Source organism: Balearica regulorum, chromosome 2, assembly GCF_011004875.1.
Source record: "Balearica regulorum gibbericeps isolate bBalReg1 chromosome 2, bBalReg1.pri, whole genome shotgun sequence".
NCBI lineage: Eukaryota > Metazoa > Chordata > Aves > Gruiformes > Gruidae > Balearica > Balearica regulorum.
Window position 1 is genome coordinate 12649493 of NC_046185.1, and position 22340 is coordinate 12671832.

Genomic DNA, 22340 nt, shown 5'->3' on the forward strand with positions numbered 1-22340 from the left:
TTTGTGCATGGGAGATAACTCATTTGAGGACTCCACCCAAAGGGTGAGTGTCAACAGGAATGGGGGGGACGTTCAAGGGGCCACTGAAGATAAGCTGCCACCCCCCCGTCTGAGGTTACCATTCCAGGTATGATGGAAGAAACCTCGGTGGGAGAGCACTGTGCATGCTGTTGCTGCATGGCATCTGATGAGAGGGCTTTCCTTTGCAAAGTTGTTTGTCTGGATCCCATCTCATGTTTTTTAAAATCATCTTCATATGAAGAAATCTCTCTTGATGCTTAATAGCTTCAGGCTGGCTTTTGAATGTTGACTTTCCATGTACACAACTGATTTAAATGTATTGCATCAGATTCAAGAAACAGTTAACATGTTACTGGCAGGACAGCTTCTTTGTACATCAAATGTTTGTAGAGGGTGGCAGATACTATAGCTGGCAAGTGTGTAATAAAAACAAAGTCTTGCCACACTGGTGGGGCTCTGACATCTGGGGAGGTCTGGATCCAAACTGCACGGCTTGGATCTGTCTCCTGTAGGGAAGGTTAGCTTGCTCCCAGTCTTTGCTCTGACTTCCAGTGCTGCTGCAGCAAAGCTGGGTGTCCCGCCCAGAACTGGGGGTTGGTTTTTATACGTACTTGTTAACTGCACTGCACAGCCAGCTATCTGAAAGGAAGAGGTCATTAAAAAAAATAAATAGGGTGGGTAGGGATTAGGGGAAACCTTCAGTTTCTCTGCAGCACTAGTATTGACATTTTTTCAGATTATTTAGGCCTTGTCAGAAAATGTTTTGTTCGGCCTTTGTTTTCTATTGAATCCCGTGTGCTTGGTTAGCTTCTTTTCAAATTTAAAAAAAAAAAAAAAAAAGCTCCATACATGGATTGAAAGCTTTATCTGTTTATCTCCTCATTAGAAAGACTGTCTATGAAATGTGCTGACAGGGCTTTTACTCTCTTGCTTTCTATTCTCATCACATTTTCCACTGAAAGCCTCCCCTCTGCTATTTCTGTTCCATAGTAAATGGCGCTTTCTGGTTGTAGAGGCTCTGGAGGCTGTTCCTGGCTCCTCACGAGCTGTGTCCATCACCACGGGTGGCAAACCTTGAACGTGCATTTTGGACAGCCAGGGGGCCGGTTTGAGCGTGTGGGTTCAGTCCTCTGAAAGGCAGTTTTCATAGCCTGGAGGTCCCAGTATCAAACATGGTGGGAAGCACATCATAGGTCGTCTTCCAGTTAGATATTGAAGCAAGAGGCCACATTTTGAGAATTGTATGCAGAGAGCGCTGCCTGAGCTGGTGAGAAAGAGCCTCAGCAGAAGCTGAGCTTCTCAGGAAACTCAGTCTCAGGACTTCTGGAGCCACTTTAACTAATTGCTGGGCAATTTGTCTGGGAAAAAAAAAAGTAGGTACGTCAAGCATTATACAATTTGAACCGCTTAGAGATTGCTAGTGGCTGAGTGTCCTTGCAGCCATATCATTAATATTGGTATTATAATGAAATGATGGAGAGTGAGTTTTGGTTACAGAAGAAATTGTGAAGAGTAACTTTTGGTATAAGCTGTGTTTTTTTCTAATTTAATTGGAATTCTACCAGTACAAACAATAAAAATGGTGACTATTACCCCAGCAGTGATAAAGTGAGGTCTGGACTTGAGACGCTGGACCAGCGGTCTCCAGCCTTTGCTGGTCTCCATCATTGACATGGATCATCCATCGCTGTTTGCTCTGCTTTAGCTTTAACCTCCGTTGCACCTGAGCAGTTTGGGAGAGTTCGGTGGTTTGTGAACTGCCATGCTATGCCATTAAAACAAGATACAAATTTTTATACATGTCTCTGTAATCAAAGTGAGTCTATTTTTGTTTCCATTTGCAGATAAGGGAGGTACTAGATTAAACCAAATAAAATACTGTGTCTTTCACTCACATGCATGATGTGCCTTATTCTCCACTGCGACAAAAGAACTTAAAAAAGAAAAAAAAAGAAAAAACTTCTCACTGTAATAAACAGAAACGCAAAATCAGTGCAGGAGACACATCAAAGTGCTCATGTGCCAAGTCCCGCAAAAGACACGGTCGCCTGCGGGGTAAAAGCGTGGTCATGGATGGGCAGAGTAAACATTTTGCTCTGGTTTTTGCGCTGCTTTCGCCTGCTCATCTCTTGTACAGAAAAAAAAATCCTGTGCAGCAACATGAACTTTGTGATGTTTGATATGTAGAGCAGACAGCTGCAGGCTCAATTAATTCCCCCCTCCGATTATTTTTTCATGGTATTTTTTTTTCCAGAAGGCTGTAGTGACTTCCAAACCCTCACGGGTGAGTGGCGTTTGTGGCTTGTTGACTTTGAACGAAATGAAACGCAGAGTTCTGTTCACAAAGAGAGCGAGCGCGTTTGTGTGTGGAAGTCTTCACTGGGTGTCTTTTTGGGTGGGTGGACTGAGCTGCTGGGTAATCCCTGGGGATGCTTCCCCATAGCTTCATTTACTGACATTCGTCTCTCCCAAAGCAAATGAAATTTTGGGTGCTGGGTGCAGGAGGCTGAGCCTGCTTGACGTAAAAGCAAGCCCTGGGAGGTGAGAGCAAGCAGCAGGCTACAGAAGTGGAGGGGAAAGCAAAGAACAGCATCCTGAGGTGCAGGTGGTGCTCAGGCACCCTCTGTGGAGCCTTGTGTACTGTAAACACACCAGAGGAAAAGTCATCTGCTGCTTCTCTTTCCCTCCACCCACCCATGCAATCTCCCCGTGCCTTCTCTCTGCCAAGCAGGAGGAGAAGCTCATTAGTGCTGTCTGCCAGCGCACACACCTGTAATTTAAACACGTTCACCTATGACAGCCCGACGTGCCTGGTGGCGTCTGACACTTGGATGGTGCGATACCTGCCCGTGGGAGGGAGGTGTGGATGAGGAGCGGATCCAAGTGCAGAGCTGGGTGGGGGGCTTGCTGCAGGGCCCGTGCTGGGTTGTTAATAAACCTGAGGAAAGGAGCAAAGCGTGGGACAGCGCGTGGGCAGCTCTGCTGGGAGAAGGAGTGGGAACCCACCAATTTCTGTTGACTGCTTTGGAAACTACCCGTCTTGAACATGTTGCATCCCCATCTGTGCCTGTGGATCTGTATATTGTTTTTGTAGTCAAGATGGTTAAGTTGTTTGGCTTGGGGTTTTTTTAATAATAAAAAGTGATTAAATAATAGGCTATGCTAGGCTGATTGACTAATCACTTCATTTTTTAGCTAACATTAGATTTTCTCAAAAGCACTGTCTCCCCTTCCCCAGTAGTAAAGCAGCATGATGCCAGATACATGCCTGCTTTATGGTACCTTTTTTTTTTTTTTTTTTTAAGCTTCTGGCATCTCAGAGAGGTGACTGTGGGATACTCTAATGAAGCTGGAGATATTAAAAAAAAAAAAATCTATTACATTTCAGGGGTGTTTGGGCTTCATGCTTCAATAGTGCTAATTAGATATGTGACCCATTTTCATTCTGCTTTAGCTCCTGGGGATGGTAGAGCCTCATTATAAATACAAGGATAGAGAATGCCCATGTTCCTTACTCTAAATAGCTTCTTCAAAACATGCCCAAAGGGCTTTAGGGTGTTTTTTGTGTGGACACTGATTATGTTTTCTTTTTCTTTAAGTGAGGAAGTGGGACGGGGGAGATTTCTCTCCCCAGAAATAAATAATTGAACATTTTTTTCTTTAATTTGGAAAATCTAGTGGCAAATCAAAGTCCTCTTGAATTTTAAGTTTGCCTTGTTTTTATTGACAAGGGAATAAACTTGAATGCTTTTTAAGCATAAAAATGCTTTTAATATTACAGTAGCTTCCCATTAACTGATATTTTTAGCTAACAGTCTGTGCAGCCCATCTCTTCATGAAATGCACTGAGTGTCTGGCTGGATGCTGACGAAAGGTAGCAGCCATGAGAGGTACTTGTTGAGAAACAGCCTGCCAAAATGCACGTTATGATGCAACACTGAGGCTGGAGGGAGCAGATGGCCTCTCGTGTTTTGTGCTCTTTTTGCTCTTTTCAGCAGAACTCAGTTGTTTCCAGAAGACTTGTAGAAAGCAAACAAACACACCCCCCAATCAACTGCAAATGCCAAACTGGCTCTGGGGAGAACCCTGAGTGAGACCTGGGGATAAGTGTAAGTGTATTAAAAATAATATAAATGAATATAAGATAATGGAGCGTTGCCAGGCAACTGTCAGAGGAGCACTGGCTCCCGCATCTCTGGGCTTTGCTGAAATGACCTCTTACATTTCAAGCATCTTGCCTGCCCGTGTATGAAATGGTTGTTCTGAACTTTGCTGACACACCTCGTAGGCAGTAATTTAGCTTGCATCTGCCGCTGGATTTAGTGTTACAGTACGGGTGTCCCTCTGGGCATCCTGTGCTATCTTTAAAAAAAAATAATTAAAAAAAAACCAACCAAGGAATAAAGGTAAAGAAATGAGTCTGAAGGTAGGCAGAGGAAAGAACTCTCACGTCACTTAGATTTTAATGACTATGCTAAAAGAAAAGGTAAGCTGGGTTTTACCTCTGAATTTACTGGTCCAAGGACTTGTTCATAAAGCTGTACCTCGGAGGCTTGCTTTAAAATTAAGTCTACTAAACAAGCAGTTTGTGGCAGAGGAGTTTGAGGCAGCACAGTATAACTTTAGGCCAATTTCCTGGGCATTTTGCTGGGATGGTCTGACAGGTCCTTTGGTGCAGAAGAATGCAGGGCTGTGCTCCTTGCAGCTCCTTCCTTTGCATGATAGTTTGACGTGTGTGCAGCAGATGATGAAGTTAACCTTTTCCGTTTCCATGGAGGGGGGAAATAACCTTTTCAAAAGCTGTGTTTATCAGGATAAACATAACTTTTTACATTGTAAACATGGGCAACATGACTAGATTTTGGGCGGCTGCTTTATTGCTTGCATCGCGTTCTCATTCAGAGTACGTTAGGTGCTGTCGTCCATCTGCACCGTGAGAAAGCTGCTGTCTAAAAATGCCCAGTGTACACCAGGATGAGGAGGACTCCGTGCAGGAGGGATTTAAGCTGGAATCCTGCAGTTATTTAAGCCCATGTTTAGCTTAATTCACTGTAAATATGCAGGGCTACACTGAGTGAATAAAGCTTAGCACATTTATGAGCCTTTGAAGATCAGAAACAAACTTGATTTCATTTTGAAATTTGTGTTCAGTTGTGTGATGCGTCACTGCTAAGTATTCCTCAGAAGATGTTGGTGGCACGTCGCATGGCTCTTTGCTTTGGTCATGGGTTATTTTGCAGTTTTTTATCAACAATCCTTTTCCATGTTTTTCCTCATCTTCACCACTTGTTTTTCTTAACCCTGCTATTTTCATTTTTTCTCCTGCATATCTTTTTCTCAGAAATTTGAGCTATTTTGGCTCACTGTCGAGTTTGAAAAAAACCCAACCAGTTATTGAAAATAACTTTTGAAGATTTTCCGTGCATAGAAATGTTGAATAGAAGTTAGCTACTGACAGGGCAGAGTCTTCAGCCTCAGCTGATGGTGTCCTGAGAGTTAATGTTGCACTGTGCAAACGTGCTGTGCTCTGCAGCTGTTGATAAACTAGCTTTTCCTTGGGGGGAAAAAAAAAAAAAGTGGGGAAAATTGCCTTTCGAAGGATGATTTGAATGAATTTTTTGAGTGCATGTACCCAAACTGAGCTTACTCCCCAGGAAAGCATCTGAGTTCGTGGCACTGCGGCAGAGGGTGTCTTGCCTGCATGTTCGGAGAGGAATGCAGCTCCGTGTCGGGCCCTACGTGCCACACTGTTTTTTTGCATTCCACTGGAGATAGCGCCTGGGACTTTCTCTTGAGAAGAAAACCAGAAAACACCTGTTACTGCCAGCAGCTGGTGCCTCAACAGCAAACGGACAGACGGACGGATGGATAAGGGCTTCTGCATTCTTGCCCACAGAACACATAGGCTTGTAAAGTCCTGCTCAGAAATAAATAAAGTTTGTCCTGAAGAAAAATGAGTGATGTTTTGTGGCGTGACTAAATGGATTAGACATGCTGTGGATGCGTTATCTAGGAATTTTCAAGGAAGCTGACGGTCACATCCCGGAGGGGTTTTTTTTCCTTTAAATTAGCTCACCAACTAAATATGTTGAAATGGTGCATGTATAATTAACTGAAGATTTCTTCTTTGGTGGGGCTGAAGTATAAGGGGATAAGGAAAGGGTTCTTAGGAAATTGTAGATGCGTGTGCAGGATTTTGCTCTAAAGATCACAAAGTCCAGATATGTTCTCAGGCATAAAGACCAGTTACAAAAAAAAGAGTTAATTTATATGTTTAGTCTTTCAAAATAATATTTCAGGCTGGATGAAACAATTTTCAAATCTCCTGGATTAGACCAGACAGAGTAAACATCTCTCAAACATTCTCCTGTGAGCACTGCATTCTGCAACCAGGCGTGCAGGGAAGGGCTGCAGAGTTAAAACATCTTAACCAGGTTTTGTTCCACTGACTGAAAAAGAGCCACATAAATACCTGAAGAAGCTATTGGCACATGTTAACAAATGGTTGGTTTTGAAGACTTGTTGTTACAGAAGAACCGTTTAAACACGTTGATTTGTACAAGACGCTTTGTTTCGCTGGATGGCTGGGCGCGTTCTCCAGAGTGGGGATCATGATGCGCCAGTAATTGCAGTTAAATGAACATGGCTGGCTCTCAGGCAAATGAAACCTAATTTGTCACAGCTGTCAGAATGATCATGTCATGTTTGTTGCCTTCAGGAGCAGTTTTAGGCTGTAAATCTGTTAAGGTCCCAGCTTTTTCTTGTTAAATATTGCACAGCATGTTTGCTGACCCTACTATTTATCTTAGTGGTTTTTGTAAAGGCAAACACACCAATTCTGTCTCTTACATAAGCTGGTGTTGAACTTCTGTGAACCTTAGTCATGTGGGTTAGAGCTTGTTAATTTGGTGGACTTGAAGGACTTTGAACATAGCAGTAATTTGAGGGTTTGCATAGAACAGTAGAGAGATTTGCTTGCTGATTCGTACAGTCAGGATTTTGGAAATCGTGCTTCAAATTAGCTTTTAAAGAGCAGCCCTCCCAAGCTGGATTGAACGCTTAGTTACACTTTACATCAGCAGCAGCAGCAGACAAAAGCAGTGCAGCGGCTTCAAATTTTGCATTTGTGCCAGCAGGAAATACAGTAGAATAAATGTAAGACTCCATTTGTAATACCTCAAAAAAACACACTAAGGTGTAGGCCTCCTGAAATCCCCCTTAGTCATAATTTCAGTATTTATTTGCTTTTGTTTGTAGATTAACAGATTGGGTCTAAATTGGATAGAGCAAGTCCTGCTCTGTAAAACAAACAAATGCTAATTTTTAGATGTCAAGCCTGAGGGAGCAGAGAGCTTTCCTGTGCTCTTCTAAAAAAAAGAAACAAGGTTTTAAAAAAAACAATATTTGGATCCCTGAAATACTTGTAAGGCTGATTTCTTCCTGCTCTGCGGCTGCAGTAGAGCTCCAGAGAAAGAGGTGAAGGGTCTGTGTCTGTAGTGGGTTACAGTGCAAGGCTGGAAAATGTCAGCGGTGTTTGTGGAGCTACCTGGAGTGGGAAGAGCTCTGAGCTTTCACCAGAGAGGTCGTGCAGGCACGTTGCCCACAGTGCAACACTGGCTGCCCTCTTTCTTGATCACTGCCGAGTCCTGGGGAAATGGTAACATGTCTCCTCGGGCTGCAGCTGCCCGTCTCTACGCCACCTGCCCCAGCCTCTCAGGGATGACATTGGGGGCACAGCTATCTGCATCTGCCGTCAGCTTATCCCTGCAGTGGCTGCCCTGGTGGGATGTCTCCAAGGCCATCCTTTCCCTTCTTAAGCCTTGCTCCTGTGGAGCAGTGCCCCAGCCCTGGTTCTTCCCATCTCCCCAGCAATTCAGGGGGTTGGGAAGGAGAGCAGGGCTGGCGGCAGGAGGAGCAGTGCTGCTTGCAGGTGAGGGTGTAGGAAAGCAACTGCTGACCCTGAAGCCTGCTTCTGCTTTTGAAATGGGTCTGCCTTCTCCCCTGGGCAGAAGTGCCATGGGCACGGAGGGCTTGGCCTGCATTGCTGGGGGGCTTCCAACCAGCCGTAGTGCTGCCTGGGCCTTGTATATACAATATGCTTGGGTGTACTGGAAGAGTAAATGAGGGAAGATGCAGCAGAACTGGTAAAAAGGATTCCATGTCTAGCTGCCAGAACATTGGCAGAAGGGGAACAGCCTCTCCTTCAAGGGTTTATTTCCTTATATTTTATCTCCAGTTCTTGCACGATATGGATGGGCCTGCAAGTATTCCTTCCATGACAAGAAACTGCAATCCCTGATCCTTGATGCTTTTAAAAAGAAGTTTCAATCTTCTTTACTAGCTACATGACAGTTTAATAGTTGATAAAAGAAAAACAAAAAGTTACACGTCTGCTTCTGAGGATTGTGGAGACATGACATTGCAGATAAACATTATGAGCTTTAGCTTAATGATTTATTGAAGCTCATTTCTTCATTTTATTGTAGCTTTCAGTCTCTTACTATGCAGCTGTCTGGTTTCCCCAGAGAACGGAAGACTAGCTCAGAGATATAAATCTCTGTTAATGATTTTAAATAGCTATCTATGTATATAATATGATTTTTATTTTTTTTTTTGCCCCAGGCACTCAGTCATGGGATTAGGAGAGGATAATCAATAATCCTGAATGCAGAGCAGAGCCACTCTTGGTGGTGAGCCCTGGTGCTCCCAGGCCACGTGGGGCTGATGCAAAGCTCCTTCATGTTCTTCCAGCCTCTCGCTCGCAGGCCCGTTTCCCTCTTCAGCATCTGGAGGTTTCCAGCTGAAATGGTCCCTCCAAGACCTGCAGCCTGCACTGCATGCTGGAGAAGATGACTATTTTCCCCAACCACACACATGAGCTGGTTGTCTTTTACAGCAAGAGAAATAAGGGCAAAGCTGTGCCATAGCTGGTTGGGAGCACTGTGGTGTTCTGTTCAGCTTTGTTTGTCTTTTGCAAACGGAGGTTGAACGAGGCTTGTTTGAATGACCTGTTGTGAAATAAGAGATACTGTAGGCAAATGGACTAAGGGACGTGCAGTGAGTGTGAATGGATCCCTGGGTGTTAGCCAGGACATTCCTCACCTCCTGTAGTCTGTGTCTGAACCAGCCCTGGAGGGACCCTTCTCATCATGGAAAAAATATGTAGACCTCGAAACTAACATTTTCATCTGTTTCCCCAATGATCCCAGATGAGTTCCCACAATTGGGATGCAGGACCAGCGAATACAAAGTGTGTTTGGACGGGAAGGACAATTACAGCTTTGCTATCTTTTGTTTTATGTACATTAATGGTTTATCAGGAAATTAGTGACTTAGGAGATGAAGTGTGGCTGCAGGGTCCTTAGCTGTACTTCATAGTTTAACTGGGAGCATGCTTGTAGTGACTGAATATTGCTCCACCTCAAAGCTCTCCAAAGGCTTGTGCAAATAAATTTGATTACCATCCTTTTCACACCGGAAACATGCTTCTAGCAGAGAAACCAACCCCAAAGTTAGCATTAAATGGTCTGCTAGTGAACTGAAGCTACGGATATCCTTTTAGATCAAATGATGTGGTGGAGTTGCTTCTGACAAGAGCAAGATAGAAGCTGGTGGAGCACAGTAAACAAGTTTGTGCTACTGCCTGTATTTAGTCTTGAAAGCCAGGTTGTACAGCAGGATGTGGAGTGGTGGTATAGGACTTCCTAGAAGGTTACTGTCACCAGTACTGGGTATGCCTAGCACCAGGGAGCTCCTGTGTGCTCTGTGGTATGAGTTATGAAAATCTATTGCTAAATCTTCTACAACCTCAAGAGGAGAGATGGCGAACCTGCCACGTAGAGGAGTCTGGTCATGATGGTAGACGCGTAGTCATTTTGTGTGGAAAACAGGAGGAAGAACCAGATCTCCCATCAGTGACTTTGTGCTCTGAAGGCACTCTTCCTTTCCCTCTCGCTTCCTCCTGTTGCTCCTTGTAGTGTCCTTTGGCCATTTACTGCTGGTAGTAACAGACTTGCTCTTCATGGCATCATCTGTATGGTGTCCTTTGCTGGCCCTTGTGATTCACCTGCAAACAGGACTCACTGGAACAGCCCATCTTCCCCTCCAACACACCTTGTCCAGCAGCATTTGCAGGCCGGCTCTATTAGCAACTCCAGCATCAATTCCTGTAACGCTTGCCTTGATTTTTGGGGGTTCAGATCACAGCTTCCCAATAAAAAGGAGTTCTTGGAGATAAAATTACCCGCTGCTAGTGTTCCTGTGATCACTGACTCACTTGTGTGCCTAACGTGTATCCTGAACTTCATGGACATAGCAGGTCAGTTCCAGCCTGGCGGATTGCTTGTCAACCCTATGTGCTCACCAGCTTGGAGACACTGCAGGACTTCTCCATCTTTTTCCACCAAAGCAGCCAATTTTTGGATTAACGCAAGTGAATTGGGAAAGGCTAGAAGGAAAACACTGCAGGTGAAACCCTGCATGGTATCTTTCTGTGTCAAATGAGGTTTTATCATTGACGTAAAGGTGTATGTGGATAGCGAATAGGGCATCACTGCGATTCATGGTGCTGTTACTGCATGAGACCTAATAAATCTTCTTAGGTGTGCCTTGTACTTAGTTCATGTACTTATTCTGGCCACTGGAATTTATTATTAGCCCTCGGGTTTTTTTCAGGAATTGCTGTGCCTACATTAAAACGGGAGCAGTATGCAGACTGTCTCCCAGGTCAGATTTGCAGTAGCTTGTCTTGACCAGGCGCAGATAGGGGTAGGAAATGCCTTGGAAAATGGGGGCAGGTTGGAAGTTGGAAAGGGCTTGGTCTGGCCTCCTCCTTTTACTTGTGTTGTTATTTCTCTTCTTGAACCACTGTTTACTACCCAAATTAAGGCACATTTGCCATCTTCAGAAAGTCAATAAATACTCATGGCAAGACGACCTGTCCACCTCTTAGTTGATCTGTCCGTGACTCTGTATTTAGCTCTTCTGGGAATCTGTGTGTGTTTTACATATTATTACATATTAGGGTCTGAGGAATATGAATACGTGAACTGTCTATTTACATAAGGTAAATTAATCTTTTTGCTAGTTTCTATACTTTTTATTATTGTGTGTAGTCTGGGACTTGCGTTCACGAATTCAATTCCAGGAGTAGGAACATGTTAGGAGTAATTGGAGTAATGTGTTGGTATTGTCACTATTGGTACTGCTTTTTGTATGTAGCTGGAATGCTAGTAATGGGTTCTTACTGACTTAAAAAGAGAAGATGCTTAGTTCTTGGCAATGGAGGGAAGCACAGATAAACCAGCGCTACAGAAGCTTGCTTGACAAATTCTCTAGTCTCTGTGCACATGAGAGGGAACGCACAAATTTTGATACCACGTCTCTGTTTTGGATCAGGAGAACCCAGAAGGAGCTCCACTGCCTAATGGTTCCTGGCTTTTCTCTGGCCTGAGTTTTGTTTTTCAGCATGTCTGCCTATATCTATATCTCGTATTTATATCTTTCTGTCTTTGTCTAACGATTTCTCTATTTTGCTTCAATGCTGACGCAGTCCATCTGAGATGGAAACAGTGATACTGAGCTCTGCGCAAATGGTGGCTGGAGTTACCCACGTTGGCTTTAGAGGGTAGCGGGGTTGAATCCAGCTGGTACAACAGGAGCTCTCCCGTCTGCTCTGATCTGGGGTGCTATTGCACAGTAACAAGCCTGATGGAGCTGGTGGTGTGTTATTTAAGTTAAGGCGCTTGCTGACTCATTAGCAGAAAGGCAGTGGTGGGGAAATACTCAGCCTGCCAACAGACCATGTACTATTACAGTCACTGTGGCAACACGGCAGTGCTGCCTGTCAGGGTGCCCACTACCTGCCTTTTTTTTTAACACAAAATAAAAAAAGCTCTGAAATGGGAAGGAAGAAGAGTTGCAAAGTTGATTAAGGCTGCTCAAGCTGGTCTGTGGGGAGTAGTTGGGTTTTTGGAGTGCAGATCCCCCTCATTTCATCCTTCCCTGCCTTTCTCCCCATGAGCTGCCCAGGAGTTTGGACAAGCCCCCCAGTCCTTGACCTTATGTTGACATGGACTAAATTATTCTTCTCCATTGCTTCTCCATCGTCTCCTGTGCTAATTACTGGTCTGCAAATCTACCCTCTGGTCTGATTTCTAAATTCATCCAGGAGGCTGAGCAGCTCTGAGGATCTGCTGTAAACATGACTTATCCGGCAGGCAGTAAAGCTGCTCTTGAGCTCGCCAAGGAGAATTAAGCCTTTGTGAAAGAGGCTGTCTGTTGGGAAGCTGGTTTTGTCAGTCTGTGTTCCAGATTAAAACGTGTTTCAATGTCTCCGATCAAATCAGGAAATAAAAAAAAAAATGTTCTCGTTACCAGGTCCCCGGCTGCATGTTAGTAGAGAACTAATTGACCGAACGTCAGTCACTTGCGCTCTGTGAAGGAAAGGACCATCTCCCATGTGCTGAGCGTACAAGAGCACAACCCGTGTCTTTTCTCAGGCTGACAGTGGTTTTTACATCTTACTTACCAGAGGCAGGAGCTACTCGAGTTACAGCCTGCTGAGCCCAAATTGCTGTGCCAGGGATGTACCTGCTCCCACGCTCCTGGGACATGGGATGCAGTGTGGAGATTGCATTGCTTTTAAAAAGGAAAGGTTTATGGCCTCTCCTAGCCCAGCTGTTAAACATGTGCTTTATTCTGACTTTTCCTCCTGTATATGTCCACTTGTGATGCCAGTGGCATACCTTGTTTCGGCAGAAAGCTCCAGAAGTCACCAATTCGAGTTTTGAGGCCATTAATGCCATCTCAGAATTGGCTGGTGTCTGTTGGGGAGATGAAATCTTGTAGGTAGAAAAGCTTCTCGGCTCTGCACAGGTCACAGGTATTTGGGCGTTTTGGTTGCTTGTGGTGACTCACCAGGTTTTTCTTGTAGGAGTGCTGAGACGTTGAAGCACTAAAAGTGATTTTAGAAGAGTTGAAAACAGAAGGAGATCATGGTGCCTACATGCTGCGCCTTTACTGTTATTCTGCGAACCAAAGTACAAGATTATAATGGCAGATAAGAGTCTCGGTTTAAGGCCTTCGTAGAAAGAAATATGAGATTTTGGACTTAAGTGGAAGCCAAATAGATTGCATCTTTCTTGCTTTCTAGTTATGAAGTTGATATATATGACTTTACTCTTTACCTGCTTTTATTTTTTGCCAGCTTATCTACTTGTTGTGTAAGATGAATTTCTTTTGTCTTGATTCACTTTCTGTTATGAGGCCACAGTTTTAGTTTTTTACCCCTGTAAAACTCCCATTCGTATAGGTACAGATGTTTGACATAAACCTTGATGTAACTGGTCCTGGAGCCCTTTCGCAGTGGAGTGCTGCAAAACTCTCATTAGGGCTTCCCTGTGTCACGGTAATATTAGACCCGTTAAGCAGTAACCCTGCTTTAGCACTTCTGTGACTAGCAGTGCAACAGCTAATGAAAATGCTGTTTTTACTGGGATGAATGTGTTTATGTTAATGAAGCTATGTGCATACATGCTGAAGCTTACGGTACAAATATTTTCCTTGCAAACCCCTGACTGATGTGTTGATAAGACTCTTGGTGAATCTAATCCTGGATTAAAAAGACATATCACACTAAATGTGGCCTTATAAATACAACTAGGGTAGATATGAGAGAAAAATAACCCTTTCCACAGTGTAGAACGCTTGGTTTAAGAAGTGGAAGAGTATTTAATAAAAGGCTTTGATCAAACTACCTGCTGTAGAACAAAAATGCTTCATTGCTCTCTGTGAAAGCCTGTCATTTGTTTTTTCTTAATTGTTAGGACTGCACAACCCTAATGGACAGACAACAGCAGTGGAGTTTGAACCCAGGATTTCTGGATCAAAACTGATGAGCAGATGTTGTCTGAGCTAAAGCGCTTATCTGTTAGCTTGCAGCCAGTAACAGATTCCTAAGCTTTATGAAATGGTCAGTAAAGGGTGACCAAAGGTAGTTTTTAAACTAAAACTTAGAAAAGTAAATTTTTAAACTTAACCTGTGCAGAACAGGCTTAGAACAGGAGCTATTCTCTGTAGTTTGGTTCTTGGTAAGCGTATTTGGCCATGGGTGGATGGAAAGAACATTTACCCTTCCCGCTAATTTGTGTTTTGGTAACCCTCTGGGCTGTGAGCAGAAATCAGGAACCGGTCCTGCGAGCATGAGTGCAACTCAAGTGCAGCTCCAGTACATCGTGCCTGTGCCGGGGCTTGGAGAACTCAAGCGCTGAGGGAAAGTGAAACAGTTTTAGAGGTCCAGAGGTCAGCGGGGTACATGCATGCTCTGGGAGTTTGCTGTTGCCAATGGTGACTCAGCAATGGGGAGGAGGGAAATAGTTTTTCCTTTTCAGAATTGCTTATCAAGCTGTTGAGGAAAAAGAAATTACTGTGGAGGAGAAGGAAGAGCCTTGGCTGTCAAGAATGCAGTTCATGCTTGCAGATACTTTCCTGTATAACCTCTAAAATCCAGGTGTGGTTGAATGATGATGAAGCTGTGTGTTACATATTACACGGGAAACTTTATTCTGCTGCTCCAGCAATTTCCTGATACCGTGACACCAGCTGAGGAACAGACCAGGCAGAAGGTGAAAGTGGGTAGGTGTTCACACACCACCACTTTGAAGCCATTTCTGTAGATGTGAGACAGCCATTTAAGAGTATATTCACAGCAGCTACAACAGAAAATGAAGAATAGTGTGTCCAATTTAGCTGGAGGGATAGCCTCAGCAAGTGAAATACATGTATCTTGAGATCAGCGAGTAGGAGAGGTCAGGGTCTCGGTTGTAGCTCACTGAAAGTTTCCAGCTTGTATCCAGGTACAAGCTCCAGACCTTCTCCCAGAGCTCTTGTTTGCAGTGCCTCCTCCGGAAACATCAGCCCCTTTTCTTGGAGCATCTGGGATTTTCTACGAGACCTCTCCTTCAATGCAGCACTGACCTGAACTGACCCTGAGTAGCTTGTGAGGCAAAACAAAATTGTAGCTAGGGGACTATGGCTCTAGTAAGCAGATCCCGAAAAGAATTGAAGGCTGTTAAAGTGTCTAATTGAATTATTGCACTACAGGGGCATAGTGACTCATAGTGAAGCTAATCACCTGCTGCTTTATCTTGACTGCAAAGAGTAGATTGCTAGTTAAACATTTAAAGGTCATAGTCATAGAAATTGTAATAGTGTGGCCTTTTTTTCCCCCCCTTCTTGAGTGTTATGTCTGAAGTTGCTAGGGGAAATTGAGAAGATGCTCTTTGGAGATCTGTACTCTGAAGATGGGGCTCAGCATGTTTATGTTTCAGACTCATACTGTGGACCTCAATCTGTTCATTTATGAGAGAGGCAATGCTGAAAAATGTTGCACTGGCTTTGCACAAATTTCCCTAAAACACCAGCAGTATGTCCTTGGTGTTCTGTGGAGAATCAAATTATCCTAAAATTTGAATCACAGATATTTGGGGGGTTCATTCCTGTTCATCATGGGGAGGTCCAGGAGTAAAATTGGAGCGCAGGTCCCTATTCCTGCAACCAGATGGGTTCAGTATTTTAGATTTAATAGTGCTTTATTTTTCAGTGGGTCAAGTGCATCTTGTAGGGAACAGAGTTTTGCTGGGTCTGCCTAAAGAGATTGTAGAGCTTTCTGGTTTTACTGCGTTGGCTGAGGAAAGAATAGACTCTTTCTTTCTAGAGTTAATGTGTCCATGCGGGCGAGCGGGGGAACTGTGTCACTTGGACAGGACTATCATTCCTGTCCCTGTGGTTGTCCCTGTAGTCACCAAAGCAATCATTGGGAAGGTTTTGTAGAGAGAGGATTTGGCTTTTTGCCTGGCTCCCATGCTTTCTGCTGTAAAAGAGCCTTCCAGGTTGATGAAGGTGAGTCACCAGGACAGGTGGTGTCTGTCTTGGCAGCTCTCCTGGAGGAGAATTCGGATGGTGATGGAGGAAAACTTGCAGATAAAAGAACAGAAAGCCATGCTAAAGCATCTGAACCTCGCTTAAAAAGTCAGTGATGAACAGCGAGTATCAGCAGTGATATCAGCAGTGCATTATCAGTCCAATTTAAATATAGATTTTGAAGGAAGTTTGTAATATTTTCTGCATGTGGATGTTTTATAGCAGGAAGCGTATCCTGCTATAAATGAACTAGCCGGTTTGAGAGGCTGGGTTAAAGACTGTGTGTGACTTAAGGCTGGAAGTTTTTGCTTTCGGAAGTGTTGGCTGTACTAAATCGATAAACCACTGGCATATTTTGTGCTTGACCGTTTCCTTACTTTTGGAGTGGGTCAGAGAGAGCATGGTGCCGAAACAACGTGTTTCCTATCAGCTGCCACATTCTCGTACCTTGGTGGCCAACAAGTACGTGAAGCTGAGCAACACTGTCTAGAGGAGAGATCTGGGCTACAGACAGCTATTTTGTGATCTGAGGGAGGATGGACCTTGGTGTGACATCTTGATGAGGTGTTGGAGATGCTCTGTGTTGATTTCTGGGTTTATGCCCATCTTTCTGGTGGGTGTTCTCATCTCTGGTAGTTCTTATTTTTAGGAGGGATCCTTGGATGCTCTAGTGGCCTTTTCCAGGGCTACACCACAGAACTGCTGTTGGGAGACATTGATGCCAATCACATAGAGACAGAAGGGGACAAAACCTCTAAAGGGATAGGGCTGATAACAGCATGCTGCTGCAGATCCAGAGATCCACATTTGCGCCTGGGTTTGCACTGTGCCTAAGGCTGTCCCTGGCCCGCCACGCTCCAAATGCACCACGTCACTTTGGCCGGCGAGCCACAGGAAGCTGGCTGAGATCCTGAGCCCATCAAACACTTGTGCGCTGCTGGCTGCAGAAATTAGGGCACTTCACCCATGGTGGCTTGCCTAGATTTCAGATGGACCTTTAGCCTCGCTAACAGATGGCAGAATAAATTGATGGGGGATATATTTTTAAATGAGCAAATTGCACAGAACTTTTACTTTTGGTCTCTGCCTGCTTGTCAGAACATTTTTGCTTGAAGTGTGCCTTGGCAGGGAGACGACTAAGGTAAGTGCTCATCCTGCCCCAAGCATCTGTAGTCCCCCCCCCAGTTTGACATCTCCAGGTTAGAGAAAGGTCAGTGTTTCACACTATTCCCTGGCAAAGCCTGGTGGTATCAAAGTTGTTTGAAATGTGTCCAGGGCAACTCTGTTACCAAAACCTTAAAGCAAAGGTGCATTTTTAGTAGCCAGCAGCTACGTTTGGATGAGGAGCACCCTGTCTGTGTGACACCCTGGAGACTGCTCCACGCGTGGGTCAGGCTGGAGGTAGGTAGTGCCCTCTTGGAAAATAGCTTCTGCTAAAAAGATCTTTTCACCTTTTTTTGGAAGCTCATTTCTCTTCATACTATTTTTTTCTTCCTTTTGCAAAAAGCAGTCAAACTTCAAAGGAAACCGTATCGTACTACCTCCTGTATGCACTTTAGGTTTAAAGAGGAGTCTTCTCACATTCGGTTCTTGCTAGAAAAAATGTCCCTGGGGATCCTCTCCCTCCTCCTGCCCACTGCGACTGCTGACTTGACTTGCAAGAGCTGCTTCTAGTAAGGGGGGGGAGTCATTGGATGGGTAATTGCTGATGCTGATTTGTACCTATTTTGTCTTCAATCACCTTCTTAAGTGCTCTAAAATGGTGTTAGGTTTAATTTTGTTTTCATAGCAGATAACTTGCCCTGTCTCTCTTTGGAGCTCAATACATTGTTTAGTTATTTCATGCCTACATTTGCCCCTAGCTCACCTACATTTTAGCAAACCTGGTGTGAAGCTTTGTTAGTAGATAGGAAAATTTCCTGGATAGGAAAATAATGCAAGGTACAGAATCTGTCCCACATGTATTGCTGGTTTATCCTGGGTTGCCAACTGAGGTACCTTATTCTTGTTTTATTATAGTCTGACCTGCCAGCCGTGCCTTTCACGGCCTTTTGATCCTGTTGGGAATGTCAGATTAACAAGACTAACTACTTTTTTCGGACAGATTTTTTTCTTAACCAGAGAAATACTGCTTACATCAAGACCCAATTATACCATCCTCACTCCTGTACCAAAAAACAGTTCTTTGGGGGTTATCTTTTTAATTGAATCATTTATTTTACCTACTTTAAACAAACTGTTACAGAAATCTAGGCTAAAGCCTATTGCAAGCGGTTGTATCTGAAATGGATTGCAGCTGGACAGATTAAACATGGCAATTATTTCTGTTGAAGGCATGCCCTTGAGTTCGCTCAGGATGAGTGACAGTGCTGCTGCCTCGGAAGACAAATTCAGAGATAATCGGTGCCCGTGCGAGTGCTGCATTGCAGTTACTGTCAGCTTACGTCACGAGCAGATACTCCGGCAGCCGAAGGGCTCCTCGGGAGCCTGAGGAGAGCATGGCTTTAGTACCACGTAACGACAGATCTCGTGGTCTGTGTGTTCTGTGCTTCTAACTGCATATCTTGTGCTTTCTGCACAGGGTAGCCTTTATCAGCAGCTCTCTGGTCTCCTTAACGCAGTGTAAAAAGCTGAGAGTGCTTATCCCTTTACAGGGTTTTGGTTGGAAGGGTTTTTAGCCTCTTTTTTAATATTTAGAGACTTACATATGTCATATTGTGATTATAGTGTTTATACTATTTGAACCTGTCTGCTTTAATTAGCAACTGGCATTGCTGTATTTATAGATAGATGGAAAAAGCACAAGCTAGCCACAGTTCTCAGCACAGGGTGTATTTTCTTCTGTTGGCAAGTAGTTTCTATCCATTTTTCCATTGATAAACTGGCTTGGCAACCTGCAGATGTTGCAAGCATTGGGTACTGATGCTTGAAATAGAAATGGACTCCGAAGAGGATGTGGGATGGGGGGAAATAAATCAGAAACTGCTGTTGCATTGGAAGTCTATTAAGACTGATGATACGACACGCTTACTGGAGCGTAACTGCAGAAGTTGACCACATTAAAAATGAGCACATTAAAAAAATATATACATTAGAATCTTGCTTGTATCATGTTATTAAGGTTCGCTTTCACTTTGGCATGTTGTGGTAACACAATTAGTTACTGGTACAAGCATTTTGCTGTTCAGTGTGGTTAAGTTCGTTGGTGGGTATTTGTACAAGTGGGATAAATGGATTGACTCTTTCTGAAACAACTGGTGTTTGGTCTGTAAATGATGTGGAAAGTGTATGCATGTTTGTCTTTTTAACTACAGCTTTAAATTTGCAAAGGTTTTGGCCTGCGTTGACCCTGCAATGCCCAGAAGAATGACAAGGAACAAGAATGGTGTCATGTTATTAAACTCCCACATGTTAGCTGTTCCTTGAGAACTGTCTGCAGATGCACTTTACTCTGGGGAAAACAATTTGAGGCACCTTTGCCCTCTTTCTAGAAGCTCCCCTTAAATAAAACCATAAATTACTTCTCAGTGCAGACGTTAAGGACAGGCATACGAGTGTTGTTGAGCAGCTCATGTGGGGGTCGCTTGTTGACGGGTACACGGTAAGAAGATGCTTTGCTCTGCACGGCGTTTGGTTGCCATGATATCGACACAGTTGTATTGCAGCCTGGGCTTTGCACTGCCTGCGGACTTGCGGCAGGGCACACGCCATCGTCTGGGGAAACACAGCTCATGAATCAGTGCCTTAAAGCATTACTACCCATCGGGGGAAGGTGGGCACTTCAGTAACTGTCTCTTTCCGGCACAGCTTTTCACAGCGGCTGCATCCTTATTCTGCAGACTGTATTTTTCACTGTCTTGCAAGATTTCTGCCCTTCAGTCTAGGACAGAGCTGAATACGCTGCTGAGCAGCAGATGGATTTGAGTCAAGCTTACACTTTGGGATTTGGGACTAGAGCCCAAGTCTGGAAGCTTCCAAAACCCGGGGGCTCTCGCTTCAGTTAGCAAAATAAAATCTCATCATCTCTGTTGGCCCTGTGTGTTACAAACTGGTTTTCAGACCACCTGGCAAGATTTCTGTTGAGTGATCCAAGGCTTTTCCTCCCCAGCATCTCCAGCGCAGTGTTACAAATGTGGGTTTCCTCAAACTCTGTAACTGTGCGCACGTTCATGTGTGTGTAATTTCTGAGCGACCTGTCCCTTAAGTTCACCGTCTCTGGGAGAAGAGCTGCGTGAATTGATCATTCCTACTTCACATGGCTGAGCAGGATGGAAGGAAGAGAAACCTTTCGTGTAACGATATCACTGTGAAATGTGGGAATATGGGTTACATGGTACTAAATCAAGGTGATCTCTGGGGGGGAGTAGTTAATAAATTCTAAATAGGAGGTGACCCTTTCTGAGCACTTTCCTCTAAACTTGTAATTTATATGCTAGTCCTGCGGCTTACAGTGCTTAAAGCCTAGGTCAAAAATCCTCCATCCAACTTTGACACTTCCTTTTGTCTTTAATAGACAAATTAATGGCAATAGGTCACAGGCAACTGTGTATTGCAGGTGTGGGTTGATGAGGTCTGTTAGAAGAACAAGGGAGCATCAGAGCGTGTGAGGAGCTGTGAGGTTTAGATGAATTTCCTGCATTACCAGATATGTCAAATGACCAGATGAATGTTTCTGTACTAAAATCAGCTTAATCATAAAGTACTGTGAATTAATTTTTTGAGAAACCCTAGGAAATGTAGCAAAAGTAAATGTGCATGGACACATTTGAAAAAGTTAGTGCTTGGACTCGCCACTTTTTGTAGGTGAACTTTAATTGGTTTTGTGTCATTTTGAGAATACCCCAGATGTCTTTTTTTCACAGATTGGGTTGTGACAATGCTGTTCTGTGTGCATAAGGTGGATGTCTGAATCCTTTGAAATCAAAGCTTTTACTTGGATAAAATCAATAAACACTTTCCACTTGTACTTACTGTGTTATGTTGACGAAGCAGTGTCAGGGGAGCACAGCCTCCTAAAAGGCGCTTGGAAAGCTGTGGTTTTGAACTGCTGGGACAATGCACCCTGGATTTTAGGTAAGGAAAACAGTTTTCACAGTGGCAGTAGTCAGCGACTGGAGGAGAAGCCCAGGAATATCCAGCCCTAGAGACACTCAAAGCTGGACTGGACAGACCCCCAGGAACCTCATCAAAGTTGGCCCTGCTTTTAGTGGGGAAGCAGACCACACGGCCTCCTGAGGTCCCTTCCAGTTTTGTCTCCCTGGTTTTTGCATGAGATGCTGAGGGGAAGGACCAATAACCAAGCACATTTCACCAGTATTTGGAGGGGAGCAGTACGGGCACCTGGACTTCCCTGCCGTAGAAAGAGGGGCATCACCTAAGAAGGGTATTAACATAGTTTTATGTGCTATTGCTATGAAAGCCTTAGAAGCACACTGTGTATGGATCACAGCCTTATTTCAAACTGCTCAGCCCCAGCTGGTTTGATGATTAAGATGAGCAGGATTTGGCTGGAATGGTAATAGTACTCTAAGGTTTGTCCTGTGTGGAGTGTAAGGTGCGAATCCCCTCCTGCTCCTCTCCTAGGGGCTGTTCAGTAGTAGGAGGAGGTACAAAAGGTGTTCTGTGCTGCAGTGAGGGAACGGCTTAAAATGATGGAGAAGCAGTGCTGTAAAGCAAGTTCTGTGGGCACAGGATAGCTTCTGCTCCCCTGTCAAGGCTTATATTTCAGGATTTGTAAAGCCCTGTTCTTAATTCATCTTTGTTTTCCTTCTGTCATTTGGTTTACAGTCTGTTTTATTGATTCAAATCCTGGTTTCCTGATGCTTCTTGCAGTTGTTCCTACTAAGGGCGATTGAGTGATATTTTAAAACTTAGCCTTCTTGCACAGATCTTACAAAGCTGGTGTGCATTGCATGTGTGTGTGTCACAGCGGTCAACCAGAGTAGAATTATGTGCATTCCAGTGGTTGAGACATGTTTGCTACAGTCCAACGGAGCTTGTTTGGAAGAAGAAATACAGTTGTTCTGTCCTCCCAGAAAGAGATAAGCACATCCTTGGTGTTTGCATGCCAGTCAGCACTGCTAAGTGTCTTGCTGTATGCCATGTTTGTAATGCCATACACCTCTGCAGCTTCATTTGATCTTTTCTACAAGATGGGCTTTTTTTCTTTTTGTGAATCAAAGAACTCTTGAAGCTTTTCTCCTGCTGCACTTTTCATGGTTTAAGCAGGCACACTTTGAATGCAGGCTGACAGCGTGGATTGTTTGGAAGGATTTGTGGGATAAACAGGAGTTTGCCTGCAGAGCATGTGAATCTGTGCGTTCAAAGCAGCCAAAATCTGGGGAGCACGGTCCTATGCTTGTAATCTGTCTCACCTGATCTGCATGCAGCCTTGTTCT

The 22340-nt window shown here is 44.1% G+C and overlaps 1 protein-coding gene across 18 annotated transcripts in view; it reads left to right on the forward strand.

Moving 5' to 3' along the window:
* The window catches only part of MTSS1 (MTSS I-BAR domain containing 1), a 127638-nt gene that overhangs the window by 60393 nt on the left and 44905 nt on the right, over positions 1-22340 (forward strand). For 7 of the 18 annotated variants that reach the window (XM_075743339.1, XM_075743344.1, XM_075743354.1 and 4 more), the window contains exon 4: positions 2276-2305. The exons of the other annotated variants lie outside the window; for them this stretch is intronic. In XM_075743339.1, coding sequence (XP_075599454.1) covers positions 2276-2305 — 30 coding nt within the window. The remainder of the gene's footprint in view (positions 1-2275; positions 2306-22340) is intronic. 18 annotated transcript variants of the gene reach the window in all.